This window comes from Alligator mississippiensis, chromosome 3 (assembly GCF_030867095.1).
Source record: "Alligator mississippiensis isolate rAllMis1 chromosome 3, rAllMis1, whole genome shotgun sequence".
In the NCBI taxonomy this organism is placed as follows: Eukaryota; Metazoa; Chordata; order Crocodylia; family Alligatoridae; genus Alligator; species Alligator mississippiensis.
In genome coordinates this window covers 244461789-244489258 of record NC_081826.1, presented here as the reverse complement: position 1 = coordinate 244489258, position 27470 = coordinate 244461789, and the positions used below count along the sequence as shown (strand labels likewise).

General features: G+C 40.7%; 1 protein-coding gene and 1 long non-coding RNA gene across 7 annotated transcripts in view; one reads left to right on the top strand and one right to left on the bottom strand.

Annotated features, from left to right (window-relative positions):
* Positions 1-20710, bottom strand: part of TMEM161B (transmembrane protein 161B) — a 106092-nt gene extending 85382 nt beyond the window's left edge. For 2 of the 6 annotated variants that reach the window (XM_019483148.2, XM_019483140.2), the window contains exons 1-3: positions 20604-20705; positions 17309-17386; positions 3279-3382 (exon numbers count right to left, since the gene is read on the bottom strand). In XM_019483148.2, the coding sequence (XP_019338693.1) occupies positions 3279-3382; positions 17309-17386; positions 20604-20606 (185 nt within the window). In that variant the 5' untranslated portion in view covers positions 20607-20705. Of the gene's footprint in view, positions 1-3278; positions 3383-17308; positions 17387-20127; positions 20431-20603 lie in introns of those variants that run through there. The other 4 variants (XM_019483136.2, XM_019483130.2, XM_059725047.1 and 1 more) reach the window with 4 other exon arrangements.
* A 445-nt stretch (positions 20711-21155) lies between these two features.
* LOC109282149 (uncharacterized) lies at positions 21156-26889 on the top strand. The gene is made up of 2 exons (XR_009461096.1): positions 21156-21453; positions 21938-26889. It is a non-coding gene; the product is annotated as an uncharacterized LOC109282149 (long non-coding RNA).
* Positions 26890-27470: the final 581 nt, after the last annotated feature.

The following is a 27470-nucleotide window of genomic DNA, read 5'->3' as shown; positions in this document are numbered from 1 at the left end:
CCACAAGAGTTCAGAGACATTGGTGGCAGACCCACAGAGCTGCGCTGCTGCCTAAACCCAGGAGGAGTCCCTGTGGAGCTGAACACACTACCACAGGAGTTAAATGGAAAAGAGTAAGACTGGGCCCAGAAACAAGAAGTTCTACAGACATGAGAAAATGCGAGTAAGCAGTAAGAAAAATAATTAGACAAAATGCTTCATGTTCATCTTCAAAAATACATGCAGTTAACATTCAAGAAAAAAATGTTTTAGTACAATGTGAGGACAGAGCTTGCATTAAGGCAGCCATCAAACCTATAAAACTGTACTGAACAGATAAAAAACTTGTGTCCTGCTAATAAGAAGAGTTTAAAAAAAAATCTCATTTAAGTGGAATCCAGTGCCACTTCCACTGCATCTTTAGGATGAACACCAGAGAAGAGTCCTGAACAGGAATTTGGACAGAAGTACCTTGTCAACAGTAGCAGAGTTAAGGGATGCTTAAACCATACCTAGGTACAAGACCTTGTTGCAGATCTGTTTGCAAACATGGTTCTTAGTAAATAAGGGTTTGGTTGTTATTTTTTAAAAGCTCACAGAAATCCCAGGGAAAAAAATGTAAAAGACATGCAAATGATGATGTTGCTTATTGGCTGAAAAGCTTTAGCGTTTATAATCTAAAAACCAGAGAGATGCTTGAAGACACACAGGTTTTAGTATAACAGAAATTTTTAAAAAGTGTAGCTCAAATCTGTTTCAGACAGGATATACATTACTGTCAGCTAGCTCAGGTACTTGCAGCAGTCAAACCACAGGAAATGCTGAGGTTATGTTTACACTGTACATGTGGTTTAAGGCCATTAGCTAGGGAAAAAACTGAAAGACAGAGGTGGTATGAATTGAAAAGTGATTTACGGTTGCGATTAATTTGGGAAGTCACATGTAGCAAGCACCTAAACCTGCAAGTTACATGCACACAATTAACATGAACAATTAAACTTTGTCGAAGTTTACTGACAGTAAAAGATTGGAGAAGTATGATTCTCAATTAACTGAAAAACAGTGCATTTGTTCTCCCATTTATCAATGATAGAAGGTTCACTTGCTTTGGAAACCTATAACTTAGCATTTTTTTTACATTCTATTTGTCCTAGCGAAGGTCTGTATTTTTGTGCGTTTTTTTTTAAACGTAGAATACACAAATTTCTAGTTTAATAGAGAAAGTGTGTGTGCGCCTGCGCGCGCTAGCGCGCATTTTTACGTTAAAAAGTGTAAATTTCTCAATTATGAGTTACCTAGTTCTTTAAAGATAATAAATTTTGTTAGAGATTTAAAGACATTGGTAGAAAAGCCTGCTGGCCTTTGGGAAGGCAGCAAAAACAGACAGCAAACAACTTGAAATGGTGTTATCAGAGCTTGAAAAAGTTCAGTAATGAATGAATAGCTGAAGAGAGCCTGAAATCAAAAGAACACACAAATGCATGATCAGATGGGAGAAAATTCTCAGTTTAGCTCTCCTTAGAGGAGAAACTGATGTTTTCCCCCCTCCTAAGCAAAATGAGGTTACTGAGACTGTCCTCAGACTTAGATTCAGATGTTTTTTTGTGGTCAGCAAAGCAATAATGCAGTCAAATCACTGGTATTCAAATACAGATGAATACTGCAAAGCAAATTTTCAAAACTGTTTGACTTAAGAGGTAACAGGAAAATTCCCATCAAGGTCACTGGGAGAAGAATCAGGCTAATACTGACTGTGGAAATACAAAGCTATTCACTAACAACATCTATACAGAAAATCCTGCATAGCTCATTAAGAGAAAACAAAGCTTAAAAAATAGATACAACTCAAACTAAGAAGTTCAGCAATATGAAAATCATAAATTTAACAATATACAAAATCAAAAGTGTTCCAAAAGCATTTGCTATATAGCTGCATGTATTTTTTAAAAGAGGGTGTAAAAAAAAAGAAAATATGTCATTTGAATAAAGATCGCAACACATACTATTAAAAGATAAATGTCACTTGTAATTTCATATGCATTAAATAACTGCAGAACTTCACAAATAATTATCCTGAAATTATTTTAGAGGACCTGAAAGTGTGCTGTGATATTCAATATCCTGCAGATGAACTCAGAAGTGACATCTACACTGTAGTAGTGTTTCCATTCAGATTATCCACTTACCCATTACTAGAATCCCTCCCTCTTCAAAATGCACCAATTCCCAACATACTCACAAGCTAACTTAAACGCCATTGTTAAATATTAATACTTAAAATATGACCGTTAGAGAACAATACTGATTACATAACAAGAAAATCGGGACAGATTTGTAACCCAGCAGATGCTCAAACAACTTTTACCCCAATCTACTCTGATAACTACTTTCTAATCGCATCTGAGCTTTCCACATTGTAACATGGTGAGAGTTCTTAAAGAAAGAGAAAAGTGGGCCAACCATAAAATGCAGAAGAAAATGGTAGTGAAAAAGTTAAATAAATACACACACACCAGTAAACAGCATATCCAAAGTCTAGGTATACTTGAGAAATCATTGAAAAAAGTGGAGATTTGGGATCTCACTAATAACTTGGAAGGTTATTGTTAAGATCCTGAGAATATTAACTATGAGCAGGACAATATCCTCTAATGATTCAGAGTTTCTTTAGAAGAATAAGCAAGCCATACAGTTTTCTAAAATTTAAGACACAGATTTACATTCACAGCAGCCGCTGTTTTTAGTTATTATGGACACAATCATACAGGGAATGCTCCCCTTGCAACTCATTATGTCTGTTTGATCTATTGTTGTGAGAGAGCAGTATATTGAAATTTACACAAATCCTACCCTCTGAAGTAGTCAGAAAATAGGATTTGGGGTAAATTTCTAAAAAAATTCTTACATGCAAGGCTAATCAAAATGGGGATTAGGAACACAAGGCACTGCAAAAATATTGAGCATTATGGGACCTCAAGATATGAATTTTTTTTAACAATATTAAAAAGATAAAAATCGCTATGTAGCTCATCTCTTTAAAAATAGGAAGTGCCAGCCAACCTCTAATTTTATGAACAAGAAGCTTAAAAGTATAAGACTGTTGCTTTAGAACAAGCATTTTATTATTTTTTCAAGTCCTATAATCATCCAGGTTCAGGTACAAGCAATGCAGATGATGGCATTCTACTGGAAATAGTTTAAAATTAGTTTAATTTTCTGATTTATAAATATATAAAAAAAAAAACAATTGTCACCGCATCCATATATATACACCATAGCAATTATGTTTATTATCTTACCTGCCACTACAGAGAAGCCAACGAGCAAGAGAATAGTGAGGTATGATCTTCTGTATGACACTAGCCATCACCATAGTAATCACCAACTGTACACCTATCACAGCCTGTGGAGAAATAAGTTAAGTAGTTAAGTAACAAGTCAATATATGTAAAAGTGCTGAAGTATGCAGTTTTCATACTATAAAGCAAAAGGTTGCTTTTGAAATAAGAATAAGATGTTTAAAAAAAGGTAAAAGGGGGGGGGGAGAAAGAAAAGAAACCTACTACGTCAATTTTCATGAAATGGTCTCAGAGTTGCTATTGTCAGCCTTACACTGGTTCCAAAAAATGCACTGCTAGACCAAAGGACCAGGAATATATATATATATATATATACATACTGTCTGACAGTTCAGTGCTAGACATGTGTCCCCCCCCCAAGACCTCTCTGTGTTCCTGGGATAAAGCCAGTCATTTCTGGCCAAGACATTTCACAAGCCATGGGACTTTAAAATAATGTCAGAAGTGAAGTGAGAACAAAAAGCAAGACAGTAATCAAAGTGGCATAATTTTAAACAGCACAAACCTGCTAAAGTTAACAAAGATTTATAATACATTTAAATATCCTACATTGCAGTTTTCAAGCAACATGCTTCATTTGTTCCCAACTTAATTCAGGGGACTAATAACCACAATGGAGAAGGAGGATAAGGAAAGAGATATCAGATCAGCATAGCATGAAGTTCTAACTGTTCTATCCATCCCAATTATATGCACAAATTCAGACTGAGGAATGACCAGCTACCTCACAGTGCTGCAGAAAGACCTGGTGGGTTACAGTGGACCATCAGCTAAAGAGGAGCCAAGAGTGCTCTCTTTTTTGCAAAAAAATAAAAAAAATAAAAAGCAATAGCATACTGGGCTGTATTAACAGAACAGTCACTTGCAAAGGATGTGATCCTTCCACTCTATGTGATGCTGACGAGCCCTCACCTGGAGCAGTGAGTCCTATTTTAGGCACTGTACTTCAAGAAATACATGTATACACGGACAAATTAGAAAAAGTCCAGTGGAGAGCAATAAAAACATCAGAGGTCTAGGAAACAGAATTTATGAGGAAAGACTGAAAGAACAAAGACTATCTAGCCCGGAGAAGAGAAGACTGGGGGTGAGGGGGAAGAGATGTGATAAATCTTCAAATACCTAAAGGGATGATGGTGGAAATTTCTCTCTGTGGCCAAGGGATAGGACAAGGAGCAACAATCTCAAATCACAGCAAGGGAAATTTAGATTAGATATTAGGCAAAACTCTTCACAATGAGGGTGGTTAAACAGTTAGACTATATTCAGAGAGACAGTGGAAATGTCACAGGACATGTTTAAGGGCAAGTTAGACAAACATTCATCTAAAATGGTTTAGTCAGGAACAATCCTGCCCTGGACAAAGAGTTGGACTAGATGACCTTCCAGACCTACGTTTCTATTATTCTGTGCACCACAGGAACATAGAAGAGAGACAATCTTCACCAATGCAAAATTGCTTAAGTAAAGCATACTCAGTTCTTTGGAAATAAATCAAACCCTCCCCTACTGCAGAAGGCAAAAAACCAAACAATGCCCCCCCACTCCAAAAAACCCACCAACAGTCCACAGCCCATGCCAGTCTGAGAAAATCCTGCCTTGATCTGGAATCTGGCAACTCGTTTGACCTTGACCTCTGACAAGACCAACCAACTGGGTACCTCAGAGGTTTCTCATTACAATTTAGGAGTACTTGAGTATACAGGTCAAGATCCAAAGCTTTGGAGTAAAGGGAAGAAGGAAAACAGGGAAAAAGGAAAAATTCCACCCCACAGGTGCCAAATAATATATATTTAAGAAGGGCCAACCTTTGTTAGCAACCAGAAAAGCCTTGCTATATAAAATTACCAGAAGCCACGCATAGGTAAACAAGTTTGTACATATTTGTTCTTACACAATATTGTTCTTTAACATAAATAACTTTGTCTTTCCTAATATTTATACCAATAAATTACTCTTTATAAATAATTTCCCCTTCTGAACCTCTTTTGTTCCTCAAGTTAAATCCAAGCTCTTTTAAATCTCATCTCATCAAGACAGGACAATTAGGGAAATGAAGACCTTATTAGCCCTTCTCTGCAATCTTATTCCAGATTTTTTTAAAAATGAATTTAAACCAGTGATTCTCAACCAGGGTTTTGTGGCACCCTGGAGTGCCTTGAGAGCCTTTCAAGGGTGCTGTAATGTGCATTGCAATGTTAGCACATTAGGTTTGCAAACAGGATTCACAATATAAACCGAAGAGTTCTTTGCAACAGAGGAATTGCTTTATCTTTCTGTGGTAAAAACCGAGTGAAAACTAAGAACTGACATTTTTCTGAGGGCCGTCTCAAGTTTAAAATCAGTAGTTCTCAAACTTTTCAGTCAGATGACAAGAACTGTCCACACTATTCTAATTGGGGTCTTACCAATGCTTGAACAGTGACTGTAATAATATCTCTCTCTCTCTACAGAAGATCTCTCTCTCTACATCCTTCTTAATTTGCCCTCAAATTGGATTATTTTCACAGCTGCGTAAAAAAAAAAAACCTTGATTGGTTATCCTCCAAATGAGTACACCCAAGTCCTTCTCTTCCTCCATCACCTTCAGACTATGAACCCCCAATAAGACAATCTTATGGAAAAGGTCCTTGTATTAGCCATTAGTACATGGCTTCACAGTTTTTACTATTACATTTCACACCATTTCTCTTACTCCAAGAGATTATCTAATTCTTCCTATATGATAATCCAATCCTCCTCTACACTTGAAATCTCTCTCAACTTTGGGCTTTTAAATTAGAGATGGCACACACATTTCTTACACCACAGTTGCTAATGAATACATTCAAAACAGCATAAATCCCCAAACTGATCCCCAAGGATCACCACTAGTAATCTCTCTCCAAGCAAATAACTCCTCTTTTAATATAACCTGTTGTAATCTCTCCTTTAGACAGCTCCTTTTCCACTTCAAAATTACAGTATTAATCCTCTCAACTTGTAATTTCCCATGAGAGAAAGTACCAAATGCTTTGCTGAAATCTAGATGGATAAGGACAAGCCAACAGACCTGTTCTAAGAGGTCAGTTACCCTATCACAAGAAGATACTAGTCTGACACGATCTTCCTTGGACAAAATCCATGTTGCATTTTGCCCAATTTTCTGCGATCATGTCCTTGATTAGTCTTTCCTTCAGTAGCTGTTCTAAGATAGCTGGTCTTCCACAGAATTTAAGTCAAACTAACAGGCCTACAGCTGTCTGCGTCTCCATCCTCTGCCTTTTATGATTCCAGGCACTATGCGTGCTCTTCTCCAACAATAGGGCATTATCTTCAAATTAAATTCACTCCAAATCCATGCTACATGAGTTGCCATTTCTTGGGATCATTCTTTCAGTATACTGAGACACTCTATCCGAGACAATTATCTAGTTTTGTCACAGTAAGCAATCTAAGATTTGCTTCCACATTACAGGTGATAATTTTTATTACCATATACTCATCCCCACTGCTTCAATTTTCAGTAAGCAGGAAGAAAAGCATTTGGTACTTTAATACTTGGACTATATACCTAGATTATCTTTTCTCTCTATACCCTTTTCAGCACATAATAATTCAACATCTTTCCTCCAAATTATTTTTATATAATGTGACTGAAGAAGCATTTAGTTGATTCTTTTGGGCACAAAATGTAGTTGACTGGACCTTGAATTCTCATTTTGACTCCTTTAAAATAAAAAGAGACAGCTCTCTTTATTGATCAATCTTTTTTCCATTCCTTTCAGTTTCTCTACTTGCTCTTGATTTCCTGTTTAAGATACTTGCTCACACAACAGACCTATAGCATTTCTACAATTTTTTCCCCCTTCTACTTGGAATAAATTGTGTATGTATTTTTTATTTAATGTACTTTCATGCCTCTTCTGCATTTTAATCTTTGAGAGCTTGAACCTACTTATTTTTCTTAACTTTTCAAAGTTTGTTCATCTGTAGTTCAAAACATAAGTCAGACTTAATTCTTACCAATTGTGCAATTTTAGTCTAAACCGAATCAACTTAGGATCGCCTGATCCAAGGGACATTAATAAGAAAGGTTACCAGGCTGCTGAGGAACGTTTACCATAGCAGAACAATAATCACACCAAGTTCACATCCCTAATAGGGAACACTGGAATCTAGTTGGGAAAATGAATGCTTCCATTCTTTCCTATAGACCTACTCCCTGGCCTAAAAGTATCTCCCATGAAATGATGCATTCTCCCCTCTGACAAAGGAGTGGACTTTCTTCATATATATTCTTTCCATAACTTCCATGATAAAAATCAGAGCCCTACAGTTAAGTTATTGTCTGACTGTCCCAATGAACTTCATCTCCCCAATATGCATTCCAAGATTAATACTTACGTCTCAAAACACTGTATGGCAAATCGCCTACCATGTTTTTAAGAATTAAAAGTAATTACTTTGTGCAAAGGTCCCAATTCAAAATTGATTTGTATTGTGAATATCCTCTGGTTGAAACACAGTAAAATAACACCCACCCACCTATCAATCAAGAGCCGACTGTGACTAGCATATACCCATTTGGTTTCAGTGACAAAACCTTTAAATATCAACAAGAGTTAATTATTTTACAATGAATCAATAAAACATTGACACATTCCACTTTCCATGGAATGTTAAATATCCACAGATGTCTCTCTCAAGTTTTGTATGATTAGGGCTTTACTGATTGGACAGAGAAAAAATGTGTACACAAAAACAAAATTGAAAGAAAACCTTTATAGTTACATAGATATATGCAGTGAAGACAATTTCCAAGACTTTTTAATAATTGGCACCATTTTATTAGTTCCATCATGGCTTCCAATGCCAGCACAGATATGCTTTCTGTCTTAATCTCAGCCTATCTTCAAGGAAGCTTCCGACTTAATTATCGGGAAATATTCATATTTTAGCAGTGATCTCCAATTACAATCCGATGCAACTTTGAAGACTTATTTTTATATAAACATACATTCCTATCCCTTTACAGAAATGTGGGTATACTACAATGGAGCAGAAAATTCTAAACAAGCATATCAGACGTGCATATTGCAACTCAACTAAAGCACAGTATTTTGCCAATATAAATCTTCTTTGCCCAAATCTACTATGCAAGGAGTGGATAATTATTTGGGCTGGAGGACCACTTAAGTTTTGTTGAGCTGTTAAGGGCCGCGCGCATGTACATGTAAAGGCAAAAATGTGCGTGAAGGCACACACACAGGAGCTCTCCCTGAACCCCCAACACCTACACCCGAGTCCCCAGCGTATGGCTGGGTCAAGCAGGACTTGTGCAAATTACACCCATGTAGTCTAAAGCAGTGCACAAAAACAGTGCAGCACCAGCCCAGCTCAGCCTGGCTGTGTGCTGGGGACTCAGGGCCAGGAGAGGGGTGCAGCAAGCTGCAGGTTATCCAAGTACAGTCAGGTCAGTGCCATGCTGTAGTCACTGCCATGTTGTATTCTCTTCTCCCTGCACCAAGTCCACAGCACACAGCTGGGCTGGTGCTGTGCTGTGTTCTTGTGTGCCACTCTAGGCCACATGAATGCTGCTGGAGCAGCTGGTGTGTTCCTGCCCAACCCAGCCATGTACCAGGGACTCAGAGCCAGGCAGGAACCATGCGCCAGCCACTCCAGCTGCACCCACGTGGCACGGCCTAAAGTGGTTAGTAGCACAGCTCATCACGACATTAGCAGTGCCTGTACCCCTACTAGGCACCAGTCCAGCCTGGATAACCCGCAGTTCCAAGCACTTTTCCCCCTGCATCCCTTCCCCCACCAGCAGGGAGAACCATACCTGAGCTTCAGTTCTCACTGGAGACCGAGCTGTCTGGTCTGCAGACAGCCACCCTGTTGGAGCCGCATGCAGACAGCCTGGACAGGCAGAAGCCTGCCCAGGAGCTCAACACCCCCTGCCTTGGAGCATTTATGGAGGGCTGCAAGGTGGGGGGACAGGTCAGGCTAGAATGGGAATGGCTGCCTAGCCACTGGAGCTGCAGCCAGCTGTAACATGAGGAAGGGAGAGTAAGAGTTGCCAAAAGCCAGGGCAGCCATGGGCAGTATACAATCCTCCTTCAGACGAGTAGCTGTGGGCCTGATAGAGTCATTTGGTGGGCTGGATTCAGCCCATGGGCCATATTTTGTTTACCTCTGCACTATGCTGTATTAATTATATAAGTATTCATGCACATGAAGAAAATCCAGGTAGGTATCCCATACAATCTCAGATTACTGTACTAGGGCAGTTTCTCACATAACCTATAGGATTTATTCCCATAAAACTAATTAAAAATAGGAAAAATTGATAAGGTTTTCCCTGCTGTTCCTAGCACTTCAGATCTACCAGTTTTAACAATCCAAGTGTAGATTAACCATTAGCTGCCAAGAGTATTTTTACCTTTTCAACATGCCTCAAACTGCATTGAGAATGTAAAGCTTAAGACATTGACAGCAACACAACTTCCTTTCCCTCCTCCTGCCCCCACAATTTTTCATAGGCTAAGATAACCTAGTTCCAAAAAAAATGTTTATGTAGTTCAGAGCTCTACTGTTTTCCAAGTTCCTCAGAAACCAGAACAGCCATTTAGATAGATACCAGACTTCTGTATGCACTCATAGGGCCCTCGATGTGCTATCTGAACAGATCAGTCATTAACAAGACTCATCCTCAACAATACCACAGAAAGGTAAACATCTTCCTTATACAGATGAGGAACAGGCACACAAGACAGCCTAAGTGACTGGTCAGTTTGCAGAGGCAAATTTGGAACAAAGCGCACCTCCACAGTGTTGCAAATATTATTGACTATATGTGGAATATTTAGGTAAAATGAAAAGTTCTCTTAGCTATATGCAAAGCCCTCTACTAAACTGGATTTGGATAGGCTATATATAGTGAACCATAGCCCTCAAGACTGCCTCACCATACACGATTGAGTTCTCATAATAATGCCATGCCCTCAGAACAACAGAATTGTCAGCTTCAGTAGTGAAATTCAGAAGTGCCTGAGACAAAGCTTTATCTTTGACTAGTCAAGAATCTGGCCCTTACTCCTGTAAAGATCAGGAACTCCACAAAGCTTGGGGCAATCTGAACAAAATATGAAAATCATTGTGGCTGCTGACAGGTGTGGAAAATAAAACAAAACACTCTTTACTGGAAGAAGCAGCATCTGCATAGATCGGGCACTTCAGCAGGGCTTTCTGGCACTTTTACCTTAACAGATGATTGAATCAGTTTTGAAAAAGTGCCAAAAAAGCCCCACTAAAGCATCTGATCTATACAGACATTGGGTGAACCAGGTCCAACTAACATGATACCTGTTCTGGGCATGTGCTGGGCTCAGCACAGGAACACATGGAGTTTAAATTAATGCTCTGGGGTATTTAAAAAAAAATTTTGTAAGCAGCCTGTAATATGTCCCATGACATTAAAAAAGCCTAAAAACCTCAAAAGATGAGAACGTAAGCACGAGTGCTTGCTAACTAAAGAGAAGTTAAAAAAAGACATCTTTGTACATGCACATAACATGAAAAAGAAAGATGATAAACTGAACAGCGACATATACAGTAAAATCTTTGTTATCTGGCATTTAAGTAACCGGAAATTCTATTAATCGGAGTTTCTGGCCGGCCTGCCGGACACAGGGGGAGGGGGGAAGGTCACATGTGGCGACTGCCATCCACCACCTTGTCCTGTCGCCGCTCTGCATGCGGCCGCCGCCATCCCCCACCCTAATCTGCGTTATCTGAAAACCCCTGCCAGGTTATTTCAGATAAGCAGAATTTCAGAATTTTTACATTTTCAAATTTCAGAACTTTTACATAACTGTCAATACTCTTACCCCGGGGGGTGCTGGATAACAAAGATTTTACTGTATTTTCTAAGCCTATGCAAGAAACACACCATAATTCCCAGGGGACTAAACACCTACAATCTTCTGACTACTACACACAATTCCAAATATGCTTCACAACTATGCAAGAGACCTTCAGAGATCCTGAAAAATAATTTTAGGAGATGCTCAGACCACAATAAAGGTATAACACAGTTAAGCAAACCAGTCTACAAAGTAGAGCTTGACAATTCCATTATACCATCCCTCAACAGTGAGAGAAACACCACACCTGAATTAGCAACTCTGTGGTGGTACAAGCCGGGGTGCAAACTTGGTAGGCACTACTAACATAACCTTTAACTAACCAGAAGCTTGCAATCGCAAGCACTGCATCCTACTAGGCAATTTCCAGGATTTGAATGAAGGGTTATTACTTGAAACCACTTTTGATCTTAACAGCAAAAACCACTACACAAAAACACTAAGTTTATGACTAAATGAACACAATTCTACAAGCCTAGACAGCTTGTTTCCCAAAAAATTCCCCCCACAGTTTTTCAAGACAAACAAAAGATCTGAATTTCTGATAAAAAGGAAGAAGGAGAGAGGAGGGAAAAATACTCTCTCCGACTCTTATATAAAGGAAACGAGACATGGTACAAAACCTCTAGGTTTTTTCTGTTAAGCCCAATGTGCAAGCTAGGCATTCTCTAGCATTTATAGTTTCAGTCTGTTTTAGACACAGGCCAGTCAATAGCTAAACAGTCAAGTTATGTAATTATTCAGAATTTATTCCACTAAATTTGAACTGGTCTTCCCCAATAAATGTATAAGTAACATAAAGACAAATAAGCACCAGATTTCCTTAGCTAAAGAACCTTTGACCTACAGGTCACTGGTACAAATCAAACAGAAGACTGTCTTTTGACTAGACTATGTGTATGTAAAGCGAGTTGGTGCGAGTCAGGCTCCAGCAGACAAAACCCAAATCACACAACAATCACCACAACTGAGTTTCAACAGAGTAACCAAGTAGTGAAAAGAACTGATTATTCTCTCTCTCAAAAATCATCCTTTAAAATTAGTGGCTTAAGGGCATCAGGGAAGGGCAGAGTGGGAAAGTTTACAGTGTTAATTAGTGCTGCACCAATTTGCTCAATAAATCAAGCGCAGGACAAGCCATACACCAAAAATATCAAGCATCTTTTGCTTGTCCAGGTTATGGCTAACTTTAACAGTCCCTTTCATGTTTTCCAGTGCAAGTACCATCACCTATGCTACGCTGTGCAACAGGCAAGGTATGGGCATCCAACACAGCTGCACACATGGCAGTCTAAGCATAGTTTACACCAGAGATGTGGGGCGGAAAATTTTCCAGCATTTTATTTTTCCATGGGAAATTTTATATTTCTAAAAATTGTTTCATAAAATTCATTAGTTACAATGAATGGATGACAATATAATATTAGGCAAGCTTGACAGTTTCAAAGTTGTAATTAATGTTTTTCAGGTGATTATCCCTAGGAAGTATGTGAGTGCATATATGTTTTATTGATTTGTAAATAGGAGGGTAAATACACTCGCATAATAATCCAAACCAAAAATCAAGTTATGAATTCACCTAATGGGCTGCGAAGGTCAAATCAAAACCAAAGCTTAAGTTCTTATTTCATCTCAGACTGGAATTGAAAGCAAAACCAAAACTAAGATTAATTTTTGTTTCACTTTCAGTTCAGCAAACAAAGAGCAGTGTGTCTCATTTCTTTTGAGTTATGAAAGTTGGAAGTGTTTGCATAAGATCCGTTAGGTTTTTAGTACTTTTGATTTGAAGTAGTCATAATAATGTCTAATCAGGAAAAAAAAAAAACTAGTGTGTGGCATCATTATAGTGAAGTTCAAGCCACTGAAGAAAGGAATAAAGTTGGTAGATGTCAATATTGCGAGGAGGAGTATGCTAACAACGCAACAAGAATGAAGAAACATTTAATAACATGTAGAAGCTGTTCTGAAAGAGTACAAGCCATATACAGAAAGCTAATACAACGAAGTGGTGGAACTCCATCTGAGAAAAGTCTACTTCTCAACAAGTAAGTAAGTAAACAAATCAGTAAGTTAAACAACATACAGTATAGACTAGCATCTAAATTGTTTTAAAACATTATAATTTTAAAAGTTATTAATGTAACTCTGGATTATTTATTTATTTAAAATATTTGCATCCTGCTTCTCTGCTTGCACTAAGCACCCAAAGTGGCTTAGACGTTACAATATTTTTTTATAACTTACATAATAGATAAATAGTTAACTATTTTAACCTAACAGAGCAAGCTTAGTCCTCTGGCTGATAGAAGAGGCCAAACTATACTTCCCTTTGACTCTGCAGTCCCAGAGCAACTGAGCAGCAAGTTGAGCAGCAGTGTTCTTTCTGGCAGGGAAGGGGGAAACAACCTCCCTGCCGTTTCTCTTTCTGATGGATGGGGCCAGACTAGAATCGGCTAAAATAAAAATCTTTTCCCCCTTTTGTTGCAGTAATTTGGTAGGCTCAAGTGTAATAGCAGATTTGCAAAAAATGGAAAATTAAGATGTTGAGCTGCCAGATCTGGGGGAAGCAGCAACAGGGTCCTCACTTTCAAGATCACTGTCACCAGATATGCGATCTTCCAGGCATAGCTGGTCAACAGTCAAGCTTTTTAATCAAGCCTTATGGACAAAATGTCAAAAGAAGATCAAGAAAAAGCAGATGAAACATTAGCTCAAGCTATATTCGCAAGTGGTACAACCCTTTCCATAACTGAAAATCAATACCGGAAGGAACTTTACAAACTAATTCGCCCATTATATGTTACTGTCATGTTATCGCTTTGTCATACTCTATCTAAGAGAGAATGTGACGAGTTCAAACAATGGTTATGCAAAGAAAGGATTGGTCAAACAGAATCACTGACTCTGATGTCAGATCAATACATAAAAGGAAATCCTTTATTGAACATTATTATGTTAGCAACACATGAACCAATATTCCTGAAAGCAACAGCTATCAAGTCTTCTCCTCATACAGGTGAAAGCATAGCCAAATTACTAAATGAAGAGATTGAAAGTGCAGGTCCCTCCAGGGTACAAGCCCTTGTAACTGATAATGCAAGTAACATGAAAGCTGCATGGCAAATATTAAAGGCAAAGTATCCTCATTTAATAGTATTTGGCTGTCTTGCTCACGGGTTGAATCTTCTAGCAAAGGACTTAGTAAGTATGAATACAATGAAGGCAATATTGGCAAACTGCAAAGCAATAGTGAAGGTATTCAACAATCATCATGTTGCTAATCAGACTTTGAAGAAATTACAGAAAGAGAAGCAAGGGAAAGAAAGTACACTTTTACTGCCAGGAGAAGCTAGATGGGGCTTAGCTACAAAGCATTTACATAGTTTGTTGCACACAAAGAACTGTTTGCAGTGTGCTTCAATAGATGACACAGTATCCCAGATTACTCCCGTGAATATTTGGAAGCAGATTCTTGACAAGGCGTTCTAGGTTCAAGTTCAAGGACCATTCAATTTGCTACTACCAGTTTCAGTTGCTACCAAGAAACTTGAAGGAGATACACCAAGCCTTTCAAATATTCCAGATATTCACACAACTGAATGAAAATCTAATTGAGTTCGTTTTTTTCACCTCTATCAAAAAAAGAAATAAAACAGATGTTTACTAAGAGATCTGAGTTTTGCACTCATCCAGTTCACCTGGCAGCAAACCTTTTGGATCCTCAACACAGGGGACAACATTTATCAGAAGATTAATTATCTACAGCTCTTGATACAATTATGGAAGTAGCTAAAAATGTCCCCAACATCGGCAGAATAGCTGTGATGACAGACATTGCCAAGTACTGCAAAAAAGAAAAACTTTGGAGCAAAGACATCATTTGGTGGGCAGCAAAGAATATTATGTCTCCTCTCACATGGTGGAAGGGATACTGTAATACCCGACTACTATCCAGGATTGCTCTAAGGATCCTAAGCATTCCACCAACAGCAGCTTCTTATGAATGGAACTTGGAAGGCTTTCAGCTCAATCAAGACAAAAAAGAGGAACAGACTAACAAATGAATGCACTGCTAAGCTTGTTTCTATTTCTCAAAATCTCTTGCTTCTGGAGAATCAGTCAGAAGCACAAGTAGTGAACAAGATGCAGTGCGATGATAAGTTACCCTTGCCCATAGACGCATTGGTAAAGTCATCCTTTAGCAAAAGAGAATGTGGTTCAAGTAGTTCAGAATCAGATGTGTCTTATTAGTTCCATTTCAGAATCAGACTAAGTAGCGCAAGTGATTCTACAGATAGTGACAGTGAAACTGGAGCTGCCGCAATGATCTCAGTGGAAGAGAGTTAAACTCTGCTGAAATAGATGAGTAGACAACCACAGCGTATCATGCGCAGTTCTTTGGGTGTGCTAAAATTAGCGTGTCACCAGTTTTCAGTGCCTTCATTTTTTCTCTTTAATTTAAACAAACAATGCAAGGGAAGTAACATGCTATTGTGTAATGTCTTTACATTTTTACAAGTATTCCAGTAAAAATAATTTCTTTTCACAGAAAGCTTGAATTTGACCATAACATTTAAACCACATTAAGTGGGTTGTATTTAATTTTTTTCCTAATCAAATCAGTTCAAATACTTGTGGCTATTGGGACATAAAATTAATACGGGGGGTACTTTAGTTTTGTTTACTAAATACAAGTCAAATAAACATGCTAAATCACATCAGGCTGTATTTAGGGCATTTGGAAAGTTTTCCAGAAATTTTTCCAATTAAAAATTTTCTGGAAAACCCACATCTCTGGTTTACACTAGTGCTTTTCTAGATGCTTTGACCTTCATACCCTAATTATAACACCTGTCAGGGCTAATCTCGATAACATTTTTTAAAATGAACAAAAGGAAAGAATGTGCAATTCAGATAAAGATGTGAGGACTCTGTTAAGTGTTTCAAACATAACAGTGTTAAGTTTACAAATTAAATACTGTAGTGTTAAAATACTGTAGATAAGATCTTTATGCTCTTAAGAAAACTCCTTTCTAAAGGACATTTCTAGAGTCACTTGATTAAATAAGCAGTAGTGAGAAAAAAACCAAATCTAAGTGTACACAAAGTAAAGATAATCACAGTTCATAATTTTATTTTTAATCTTTCTAGTTTGACTTTGTGCAAGGTTATTTTCAAATACCTGTAAGAACAAGGCAGCGTTCCCCCCTCCACTCCTATCACATATATGCTAGCCCCCACTGTTGTTATAATTAAGGTATGAAGGCTCAGATTCTGCAGTTAAGTACATGCTTAACTTGAAGTCAGTGGAATTATCCATACACTGGAGTGAACAAGTTTCATGCTTAAAATCAAGCATGAGCATAATTGGAACACTAGGCCTTGTTTAAGAATTAGTCAACTGTAGTTTCTTGGGATGCTGCAGAATGCCGAAGAGACTTATCTATATTACTAAGGAAGTGGCTAATCCACAGCAACTTCACTTACAGAAATGCAATTGCATTTCTGTAAGTCTTTGTACAGCTTAAACAAGGGTCTATCTGTTTTCTCTGGAATTTAACTGAATCATCTATTTCATCTCTACTTGCAAAACTGCTAAAATAAGGTTAAAAAAACTTTCAAGCAAGAAGCAAGTATTTGCACTAATTATTCATGGACAGAGAGGCTTCTAGCAAAAGGGGACACTTGTCATGCTGAAGAATGTAACTTGACTAAACATCTGCAGTCGAAGTCATATAACATACCTGAGAAGGATGTCTGGAAATGGTATTTAGAGGCTCATTTGGCAATATAAGTTCTGTAAATATAGAACATTAATAAATGCTAGTTTTAGGAAGCATCACTCTCAATGAGGCTCCATACATTTTTGTTTGTTTAATAACCACATTTTTGTCATTTGTCTGTCCCTACTACAGAGAGACACAGAAAGGAAGCACGAAGCAAGAATGGTAAGATTAAAGGATCTCAAGGGACATAAAAACAGCTCAGCGTATCCTGCTGCACGCACACATACCACTAAGAGGCCCACCTATACACTGGAAAATACTTGCACCCACTTCCTACCTGAAAGTTGCCTCTCTCTTTGGACCTGCTCAAAATGAGTCCACCATTTCCTCCTTCAAAAGGCAATGAAGAGGAGTTCTGTGGAAGGCATGTCAGAAGAAAGGGATTATGGAGTCTTCTTCCATCTCAGCTAGGTACCTTAGTAAAATGTTTAATGATTAATTTATCACAAAGCAAGAAGCACTCAAGTGTGCTCTCATGCTCTCCCTCATTTCCAACTCCTGGGACTCTAGGCACCATACATGATTTGTTAAGTTTCTTTCAATTAATCCAGGTGTGGGTGCATGGCTTGTCAAACTCACTTTCACAGTATATTGCTGTATGGTGCTCTAGAGTATATGTAGCTAACGGACCACCACTGCCTTCAAGGTTTGCATGTAAAAGTCTCTTTCCTTTTGGAAAAAAGGTTATTGCAGACTCTTGTGTCAAACTTCCAATACTTTTATCCTTTTCCAATCCAACTACATAAGCAAATGACATTTTTCAAGCATTTACACAATTCTGTTTACAAATTAGCTGCCTGTGTTAAGCAAGATATGAGTTTTGCTTCTAATTTTATTCAAGCTCCTCTCAGCATAAAGACAATCTAACTATTTGGGAAAATGAAAACTTAAAAAAACTGGCTCCAGACAAGTAAGCAGGTTCTATAGTAACCTATGGCCAGAACTGGGACCCTTCCTATTATACAAACATCACCACAGTGGTGACTGACAGCAAGTACCAGGAGGACCATTTTATAGAATACTAATACTTACTGCAGTACACTATGAAATCACAGGAAAAACTAGTCTAGAGAACTAATCTGGGGACTAAGAAGGTGCTATGAGAGGGAGAATCAGGTTATACTGGATTAGGTGTGGCAAAACTTGATGCAACAACTCACCCATACTAAATCAATGCAGAAAACCTCCCTGCTGTATTGTGGAAGCGATCAGTTCCCAAAGGACTTACTCTTGCATTTAAAAAAGCTAGATTTCTAACTTTTGTGATTACAAAGAGTCTTTCCCAACAAGAATAGGGAAATTTTTGCTATTCTCAGGACAGCTATTAAAACAAGTGTCAACACTCTGGCCTTGTCTAACCCTGGAATGCAGTGCACAATTTCATGTTGGTGGAAGCAGAAACGCAGCTAACCTACTCTCTGCTAATGCTGTAAGTCTTGCAAGTGTATTGCAGCTAGACAAACTGTACAAATTCTTTATGTAAACACACCCTAGAAGAATAAAGGTAGCAAAACTGCTTTGTTGATATATCAGAACTTTAACATAAGCAAAACTGATGACCATGATGGAAATATTCTACTCTCGCTTGAAAAAGCTAAGCATTTGGAAGAGGAGAAAGGATGCAAAAATAGAGGAATGGGCACCGCAAACAGCTCGGAGGCACTAGAAAGTGACAGAAACATGTTCCTCCTCCCAGTGGCTGTAGAAGACACTGGGGTTCACAGTTCTCCAAATCTGCCAGACATTAGCCAGCCAGCTGTTGATAAGCTACACTGAATCATATCAGCATCAGAAGAGAACATCCTGCACTTCTGACAGGTACCACAAGGACAAACCAAACCTTTTCCACTGCTTTAAGGCTTAGCTGACAGATTACTCTCCTCCTCTTATATTTTGGTCTCCAACTAACTTGTTTTCTAGTTAACAGATACCTTGTAAAAATTACTGACTTTGGAGTCTAACTTCATTAGAATACCAAAAACGTTTGTATGCAAAAGATTTACTAGCACTTACAATGTTTTTAAGTGTGTATTAGACGTTAAAAGTTCAAGTTCAGCTTTTAGTATCATTTGAAAAAGACAACATTAGGGCTTGACAACTAATGAGTCAAAATGTTAATATATTAATTACACTCCAAACACCTACATCACAATTTAACCTATAAGATGCCACCCTGCTCCGTCTTCTACATATCACTATATCCAAGTCATGTTATGCAATGTAACCTTTTACCTTTTTCTCCTAATTTTCAGAATGAAGTTTTTGGTTTGTTTTTTTAATGGTTTCTAGTAGATATAAGCTTTAATATGTTAAACGGTGCAATTTTCTGCCCTCAGGGTTGCCCTCGCTTAAGTAAAGAAGATATACTGTTGTTATTATTAAGTTTGGGCAACCCTGAGGGCTTGCCTATGTGAAACTGTATCACTTAAATTACACCAGCATGGACACAGCTATGCATCTGTTTATATCAGTAATGATTATCTCCATATGGGAAAAGAGGTAAGTTACTCTGGCTACCTTTGACACTTTCATAGTAGTGTAAATGTATGCAGACCAAGAGGTGTATCAATATTAGTATGTAAGGGGGAAAAAAAAACCTAATTTATCCAGAGAGACAATTTGTGAGAGAGGAGATTTCTTAAGGTGATATCCTCGCCCAGCTGTATAGTTTGGATACAATCAGACAAGCTTTCAAATGAAGTGAAGAATGCTTTGCATTTGAAAGCTTGTCTAAATTTATCCCAACCACACAGTTGGCCCAATAAAAGGCATCACCCTAAGAAATCCTTGCCTCTCATACAATTTCTGGGCCACCATAGCTTCAACATCACTCTTATGCTACCGTAATTAGGTCTGTACATTGTCTACATAGACCAGGCCTGAATATAAACCCAGCCTCAAGTGGCAAAGTTTAGCTGATCAAATAAGGCAATGCTGGCATAAACCCCACCTGTGCTCAGCTACTGACAAACTACAACCAATGATGTCCTGGAGCAGCCATCCCAACAGCTGGGGCCCCCCTTCTGCCTTCTACCACCACCAATTGAAGGCAGCCTCATAAGATATTTGACAGCCATGTTAAAATATGTGACTAACCCAATGTAGCCGGCGCTCTCACACAGGCCAAGGGGCTGCCTATGCCACAGCTTCCCAAGGCCTTGCTCACACCAGCAACACTGCTGCCCAAAATCTTGGCAGTGCTCAGGCAAACGCAGCCAGGGCCCAGCCAACGCCTGAGATGGGGGACGGCGGAACTGCAGGAGCGAAGCTGGTTCCCAGCCTGGCACGAACTCCGGACTAGTCTGCCCAGGGCGGCTCCTCGCGGGGGAAAGCCTCGGGGGAACACGGGCCGCTCCGCTCCTCCACGCTTCCCTGCGGCCAAATCAAACGGCCCCCGGGAAGATGCAGGCAGCCGCCACGGCAGGAGAGCAGCGCCCGGCCCGGCCGCAGGGAGCGACAATACCCCGCCCCCAGGCGCAGCCCCACGAGCCGGCTCTGCCCGAGGGGGGCCAGAGCGAGGCGGTCGCTGCATTGCATTGCAGCCCCTCGCCCGCCCGCCCGGCCCCGCTCACCATGGTGCCCGGCTGCCCGCGCACGCGGCCCCGGCGGCCTCAACGCTGCGAGCCCGGAGCGCTGGGCCCGGCGCACACCGGCTCCCGCCCCCTCGCCCCGCAGAGGTCACGCCAGGACCCCGCCTGCCGAAGGCCCCCCGGGGCTGCACCGCCGACTGCCTGCACCGGGCGCTGCGCCCCGTTCCCGCCCCGGCCCGCAGCCGCCGAGCCCGGCGGGTCCCGGGAGGCGGGCGAGACACCGGGGGCAAGGTGCCGAGCTGGAGACAAGTAAAAACAGGCGCTGTCCCCAACTCGCCCCATCAGGCGCGGCCGGGGCAGTCCCGCGCCGCGCAGCCCTCGAGGCAGCGGTGGGACCTGGCTCACGTGACGTGTGAGGTCACGCGAGCCCGGCCCCGCGGGAGTCAGCAGCTCCCCTCCCCCACCCGCCTGTACCGAGCGAGGAAAATGCGGAGCGCCGCGGGCAGGTGACAACACTCGGGGGGGGCGGAATGGGCACACGCAGAAGAGGCCGCAGGGGTCGCGGCTCCCTTTCACTAAGGGCAGGTACAACACCACAGACACTCGGGCGCCGCTTCTGCGCATGCTCCGCCCTGACTCCCGCCGGCCCCTGCGGCGCATGCGCCTCCCGCCCCGCCCCCCTGCAGCGGCCATCTTGTGAGAGCATCGCAACCCGGAAGTGCTGTGAGGGCTGGGTTGCAGTGCCGCGAGATCTCGCCTTTCCACCGGCCGCAGCCGCCGCTTGGGAGCTGGGGCCTCCCGCTACTCCGGGCGGGGGAGGGGACCAGCATGGGCACCCGGGCAGCGCGCACCCCGCGGGGGCAGACCCCGGCTCTTCTCCCCCTCCCCCGAGGTGCGCGTTGATCGGGGGGCGGGGGAGGGGAGGCAGTCAGCGACTGGTGACTGCCGGGCGGGGACCGCCAGCGCCGCAGGGGCTACCCCGTGCCCGCAGGCGCCCGCTGCCCGCGCCGGGGTGAGCCCAGATGTGTCGCCTCCTCTTGCGCGCGGGGCGGCACTTCATCTGGCCCCGCCATGCCAGTCCCCCCGTGTCCACGCACATGCGTGTCCATGTCTTGCACGCGGGAGGACATAGACCCATTCGAGTGATGGGGCCCGCAAGCCACCCCCCCCCTTCCACGAGTCCTACCCGCCTCGCACTTGTTTTGTAGCCCATGTGGTCACTGAGCCAGTGGGTCACCTGGCTCTCGTGCCAGGGTCCCAGCTGCTTTCTCAAGAGCACTTGCCAGCGCCAGTCCCTGAGGGGAAGGCAGGCAGGGGATGATGCACCAATGCAATGGATGACAAAAAAATATTTTTCTTGTCGTTGTGATTCTGAGTGGGCTGTTGCAGAGGGCTCCCATGCTTGAAGCTGAGACCCAGGAATGAAGTTATGCGCCAGGGTGGGCAGGGTGTTCAAAAACCCCGCAACCACAACATGCAAGAGGTTAGCATGTCAGGGACAGGTGCTGGGGGACCTGTGAGGGACCTGGCCCCTTCCCCACCATCTGCTCTGAGGCACACATGCATCCACTGCTGGCAACGAGCCAGGCCAGGGCTCCACGCATGCTGGTGGCTGCCTGCTGAACATAGCCTGGGCTCTAGCCAGTAGCAGGGGCCTGCCCAGAGCCTGGGCTGGCTGTAGCAGGCCTGGCAAAATGGCTTCACGTACCAGACCCATGTTCTACACCTGTGATATTTTTAAAGAGGGTCAGGGGGAAGGACACTTGTTAGTATAATGACTTAACTTGCCTTTCAAAGAATCCCAGGGCACAAACCTCATCACACACAGAGAGAATACAGTAATACCCTAAGAGCTGTTGTAGAGGTGCATAAACTAGAACAATTTGAAATACTGGAAGCAAGTAAGAAACCCACAAGTCAGTATTATAAAAATAAGAGGCATCATTGGGACTCCATTTGGATGTAAGAAATACTGTAAATTACAGGGCTAGGTGCTAAGATAAAATAATTTGAAAAAGTCTGACTATCTTATGTCAGTCAGAAATAAGTTTTGGCCTACAAATTTGTTAGTGCTGATTTAAATATTTTTGTGGCTGACAAAATGATAACTTACAGCACAGACAAATTTAGCAGTTGTAACAATAGTCTAAAATCATTATCTTTTAAGTCAAGTAGTAGTAGAAACGGGTAAGAAGTAAGACCACAGGTCAAGTAAGAAAAAGATCTAACTAACAGTGAGGATCTCACTTGGAAGGCAGGATCAAGAAGATCTCTGATTATATTTCAAAGCATCCAATTGAAAACTATGAAGATAAATTTTTATACAACTCATAATTAACCTGTGGAACATTCTACCACAAGATTTCACAGCTAGTCAGAGCATTATAGTATTCAACATACACTGATCATGAAATATCCACTACGTTAAATAAAGCGTGACTTATGCTATAAAGCAGCAGCTGACAACCTTTAACAAGCCACTGGCTGGAACAACCTAGCTCTGGTTTGACATGAGGTGTGCCTGTGCAAAGGCCTAGCAGCTGGGAATTGTACCCACACCACTGCCACTTCCCCAGCTCCCCAGCTGCAGTGTAGGTGCAGCTTCCAGCCTGTGGGAGCTACTTCCAGGCCAGGCAGCTGGAAGCTGCATCCTCATCGCTGCTGCTTCTCCCTAGCATAGGCATAGGCAAAGCCTTCTGGCTCCATAGGCTTTATGTTGCCAACCCCTACTCTGAAGAATAACGATTTATACCTTCTGAATTATCTAATGGTGATTAAAAAGTACAGAACAACAGTGTGCATACAGATGCATGTTAGATTCATTGTGAGCATGCAGGTTAGATTTGCTCTTAAGAATCAGGCAGAAGTGGATCTTTATGAGGGACTGGGTAAGGGTGGGTTTTCTGAGTGAGCTCAAGGACACTGCTATGCTGCACTAAAAGACTGATGAAAACACCAGTATCACACTAGTCCTGTTACTCTAGAACCTGGACCACTGGAAATTTTAAGAAATATATTAAAGTAGGCCAGTCCCTCATGATGGGCACTAGAAAGTAACTAACTTTACATTCAGGTACCTTGCATATTTTTTAGGCATCTAATGTCCATCACTGTTGGAAATCGGATGCCAGATTAGACACGTCGCTGATCTAATCCTGTATTTGAAATCATACATTCCTACTTTCCACTTTAAACATTAATATGTTCTTAAGTTTACAGGCTCTGGCTCTAATATTACAAAATAGTTACCTGAGTTTTCTGTGGTGACAGATTTATTTTCCCATCTTTTCCCCTTCTTTCTGCCCTCATTTTTCAGCCCCACATTTTTAAACTTTTATGGTAATCACTTCCTCTTTCTTTCTGCACCAAAAAGCTTTGTCCTGCTCTACACGGAGTAAATTAAACCTTGTATAACAATCTAGGATGCAACTTGTGCCAACTAGGCTAGTAACATGCTTGTACATGTAGTATAGACAACACCTTTAGGTATAAAGCAGACAGTTGTGCCTATTTTGTGACAGGCATCCAGGATCACACAATTTTGTTGATTAACTATATAATCAGCTGTCTTATTCAGATCATGTTTGGGAAGGAATAGGACTGATAGCCCCTGGGCTGGGCTGAGCACCTTTTCATTGCAGTCTGCCCTGTTCTCCTTTAAGCAGGCTATGAAACATCATCCCAATATTTTATAAGGCACATTTAAATTAGTTTCAGTTTTGGTGACTATTAACAAAATGTGTCAAAGATACTCTCTGTTTTTGTACCTGTGAATCAAACCATGCAATGTATGTCATGTGGACTATTGAATACACTGGGGGCTGTTCCACCTAACACTAGGCCTCAAAGGAAACAATACATTTTGGTCTAGTCTATACTGTGGTAAAAAACCATAACTATCATTAGCAAGCAACTACCTTGTAACTGGGCAGTGGAATACACTTTTAATGTTAGTTTAAACACAGACAAGGAGAAGGGAAAAATAGGAGAAACATTTCTTCTAGTAACAATATTGTTGCCTCCGTTAATTGCCATGGAAGATAAAAAATCGCATTAACTGGCATATCAATATTACTAGAAGCAGTTGATGGATTTTGGCAAATTCTATTCCACCTTGGTAAACTCAAGCTGACAGCATTTTTGGAAGATACAGTTTCTCTTGCCTCCCGTATACTGTTATACTTGCCCCAAAAATCTTCCAAGGAGAAATGAGCAAGATTCTGGAAATCGGGAAAGAAATGGAAATTCATATGGATAGCAGCTAATGTTTGGAAAAGGCCATTGTATAAGGTTAAAATTAGGCAAGGTGCTGGAATATAAAGTTAGAGAAAAGCATTCAGTGACAAACCAGTCTATACTCCTTAGGCTGGATGACTGATGGAGGGCGGAACTAGAAAAGTTACAGCTAACACTGAAATGCCACCACTGAAAATAATATCATCCTACAGTATGATAAAATATTGAAGCAAATTGCAGGATGATACATTAGGGTATGAGAGTTATAAAATGCTGAGAGTGAGGTTTTATGTTTATGCATTGGTCTGGCATAAGACAAAAAGTAAAAAAAAAAGTGAGATTGTACAGGTCTTTCAGAACAACCAGAAAAAGCCTCACATGCCCTGTTTCTAGAAGAAAAAGTGATTGGCAATGGACAACACTTCACAAGCTATGACTTTTAAGAGTTTAGTATAGAGTATTACCTCATACATTATTTCCAGTCTATCTGTGATACATTTTTCTTGCCATAGTATCAGAGCACCTGATGAGATGGAAGACTACTATTATCTCTGCTTCGCAGAGTGGGAATAGAGGCACAGAGAGGACAACTCACTTGACAAAAGACAAAAAAGTACCATGATGGAATAGAGACTGGGATCCCAGTTTCCTAGCTCCTAGATCAATACCATAACCACTGGACTATCATTCCTATCCCACTGTTTGCAATAGATGTGTGCACAGACTAAATGCAGAAGTGCCTGCCAAGGATTTTATTATGTTGTTATTAAATACCTGCTTATATAATTTAATGTCCATCTGCAAAAAGTTAATTTTGTTGGATTTTTAGGCATAAACCAATGAAAAAAGTTTCCATTTACCCTTGTTCATATTTAAATCTACATTATAATTCCATTTGTTACAAAAACGTAGTATTTACAGCAAGATTAATTGTCATGTGTGGTAATATTTCACTTTTGATACTCCTTGACCTAAAGAGTTTCTTCCACCTCTGCTTTGCTCCATCTTAGTTACTTATTTCTATGTAAGCTTTACATATCTGCGTGTGCGTAAACTGATAACTGTTGTCTGAATGCCAATCTGAGTTACATGCAGCAAAGTATGGACCATTTCTCTTCAGCTTGTGACAATTTTGGTCTCACAATCAACACTAAGAAGACAGAGGTTATCAGCCTGCACCAGTAAAGCCTTATGTAGAGCCTACTGCCACAGTTAATGGCCAGACCCTCCAGGCAGTGGACAAGTTCGCCTATCTCGGCAGTCATCTATCACATGCAGCTCACATCAATGATGAAACCAACACCAGAATTGTTAAAGCAAGTGCGGCCTTCAGCATACTGCATGCAAACGTGTGGGAGTTCAGAGGCATCATTCAACAAACAAAGCTGAAGGTCTACAAAGCCGTTGTATTGCTAATCCTGATATATACGTGGGAAACCAGGACGGTCTACAGATGCCATGCTACAATGCTGAACCACTTTCACATGGGCTGTCTGAGGAAATTGATGAGGATAAGATGGCAAGGCAAAGTCCCAGACACTGAGGTTCTCGCACACTCAGGCATGCCAAGCATCTACACTCTGTTGATGAAATCACAGATGAGATGGGCAGGCCATGTCACCAGGATATCAGATGAGAGACTGCCAAAGAAGATCTCTGGTGAGCTAAAGGAGGGAAAGTGCTCTCAGGGAGGCCAGAAGAAACATTTCAAGGACTCCCTCAAGTCAGCCTTGAAACATTCAACATTGACCCAAAGTCTTGGCAAGATCTAGTTTATGATCATTCCACCTGGCAAAGCTTCATCCATACTGGAGCTACAGTCTATGAGCTGAGGAGAACTGCTGAGGCAGAGCAGAAGTGCAAAACAGCATAAATCTCACAACAGCAGCACGTCCACTGTTGATCAAGCAACCCAAAGAGGTATCTCTTGCTCAGTGTAGCACAGACAGTTGAAAACACAAATTGGCCTGATCAACCACTTGTGCTCACAGAAACCAAACCAACCAGAGATGGTCAGCTTTGAATTCGAAGGACAAACAACAACATGTATATGTATGCAGTGTCATTAATAAAGAATAGTTTTCACACAGAATCGATAGTTATATCATTGATTTATTGACCTGCCTGAATCATAATTAATAGAAATATTTGCATATATAGCACTCTTTGTTTAAAGTTCTCAAGAAGTTCTCAAGAATCTTTTATGTCCATTAGAGAAGTTCTAGAAGCAGCAATTATTATACCCATTTTATAGATAAGTAAATTGTACAGATTAAGCAATGTACTCAGTGTTACTCAGAAAGGCCTTTCTGTGCAAACAGATCATGGTACTTTTGTGGAACCTCATCCTCTGAATAAGGAATTATTTTCTTCATGGAGCAATTTACTCAATCAAGGCCTTTATTTGTAGTAGAATAGCAAAGTAATCTGTACTCCTAAATCCCATATTTCTACTTAAGGGGAATAACGAAGAAGGCCTATTTCATGTCTTGTCTTTTTTAACTCTTCATTTTGTTGGCTGTTTTCATTATCAGTTGAAGGGCATAAGAATCTTATTTCAAAGCTAATAATACATGCAAGAAAATATCAAATAAAAATAGTTTTAAAACTATAAAAATATATTCACAGATTTTGCAGAGGAGAGGCTTGAAATGTTTGCATTTCAAACCATTA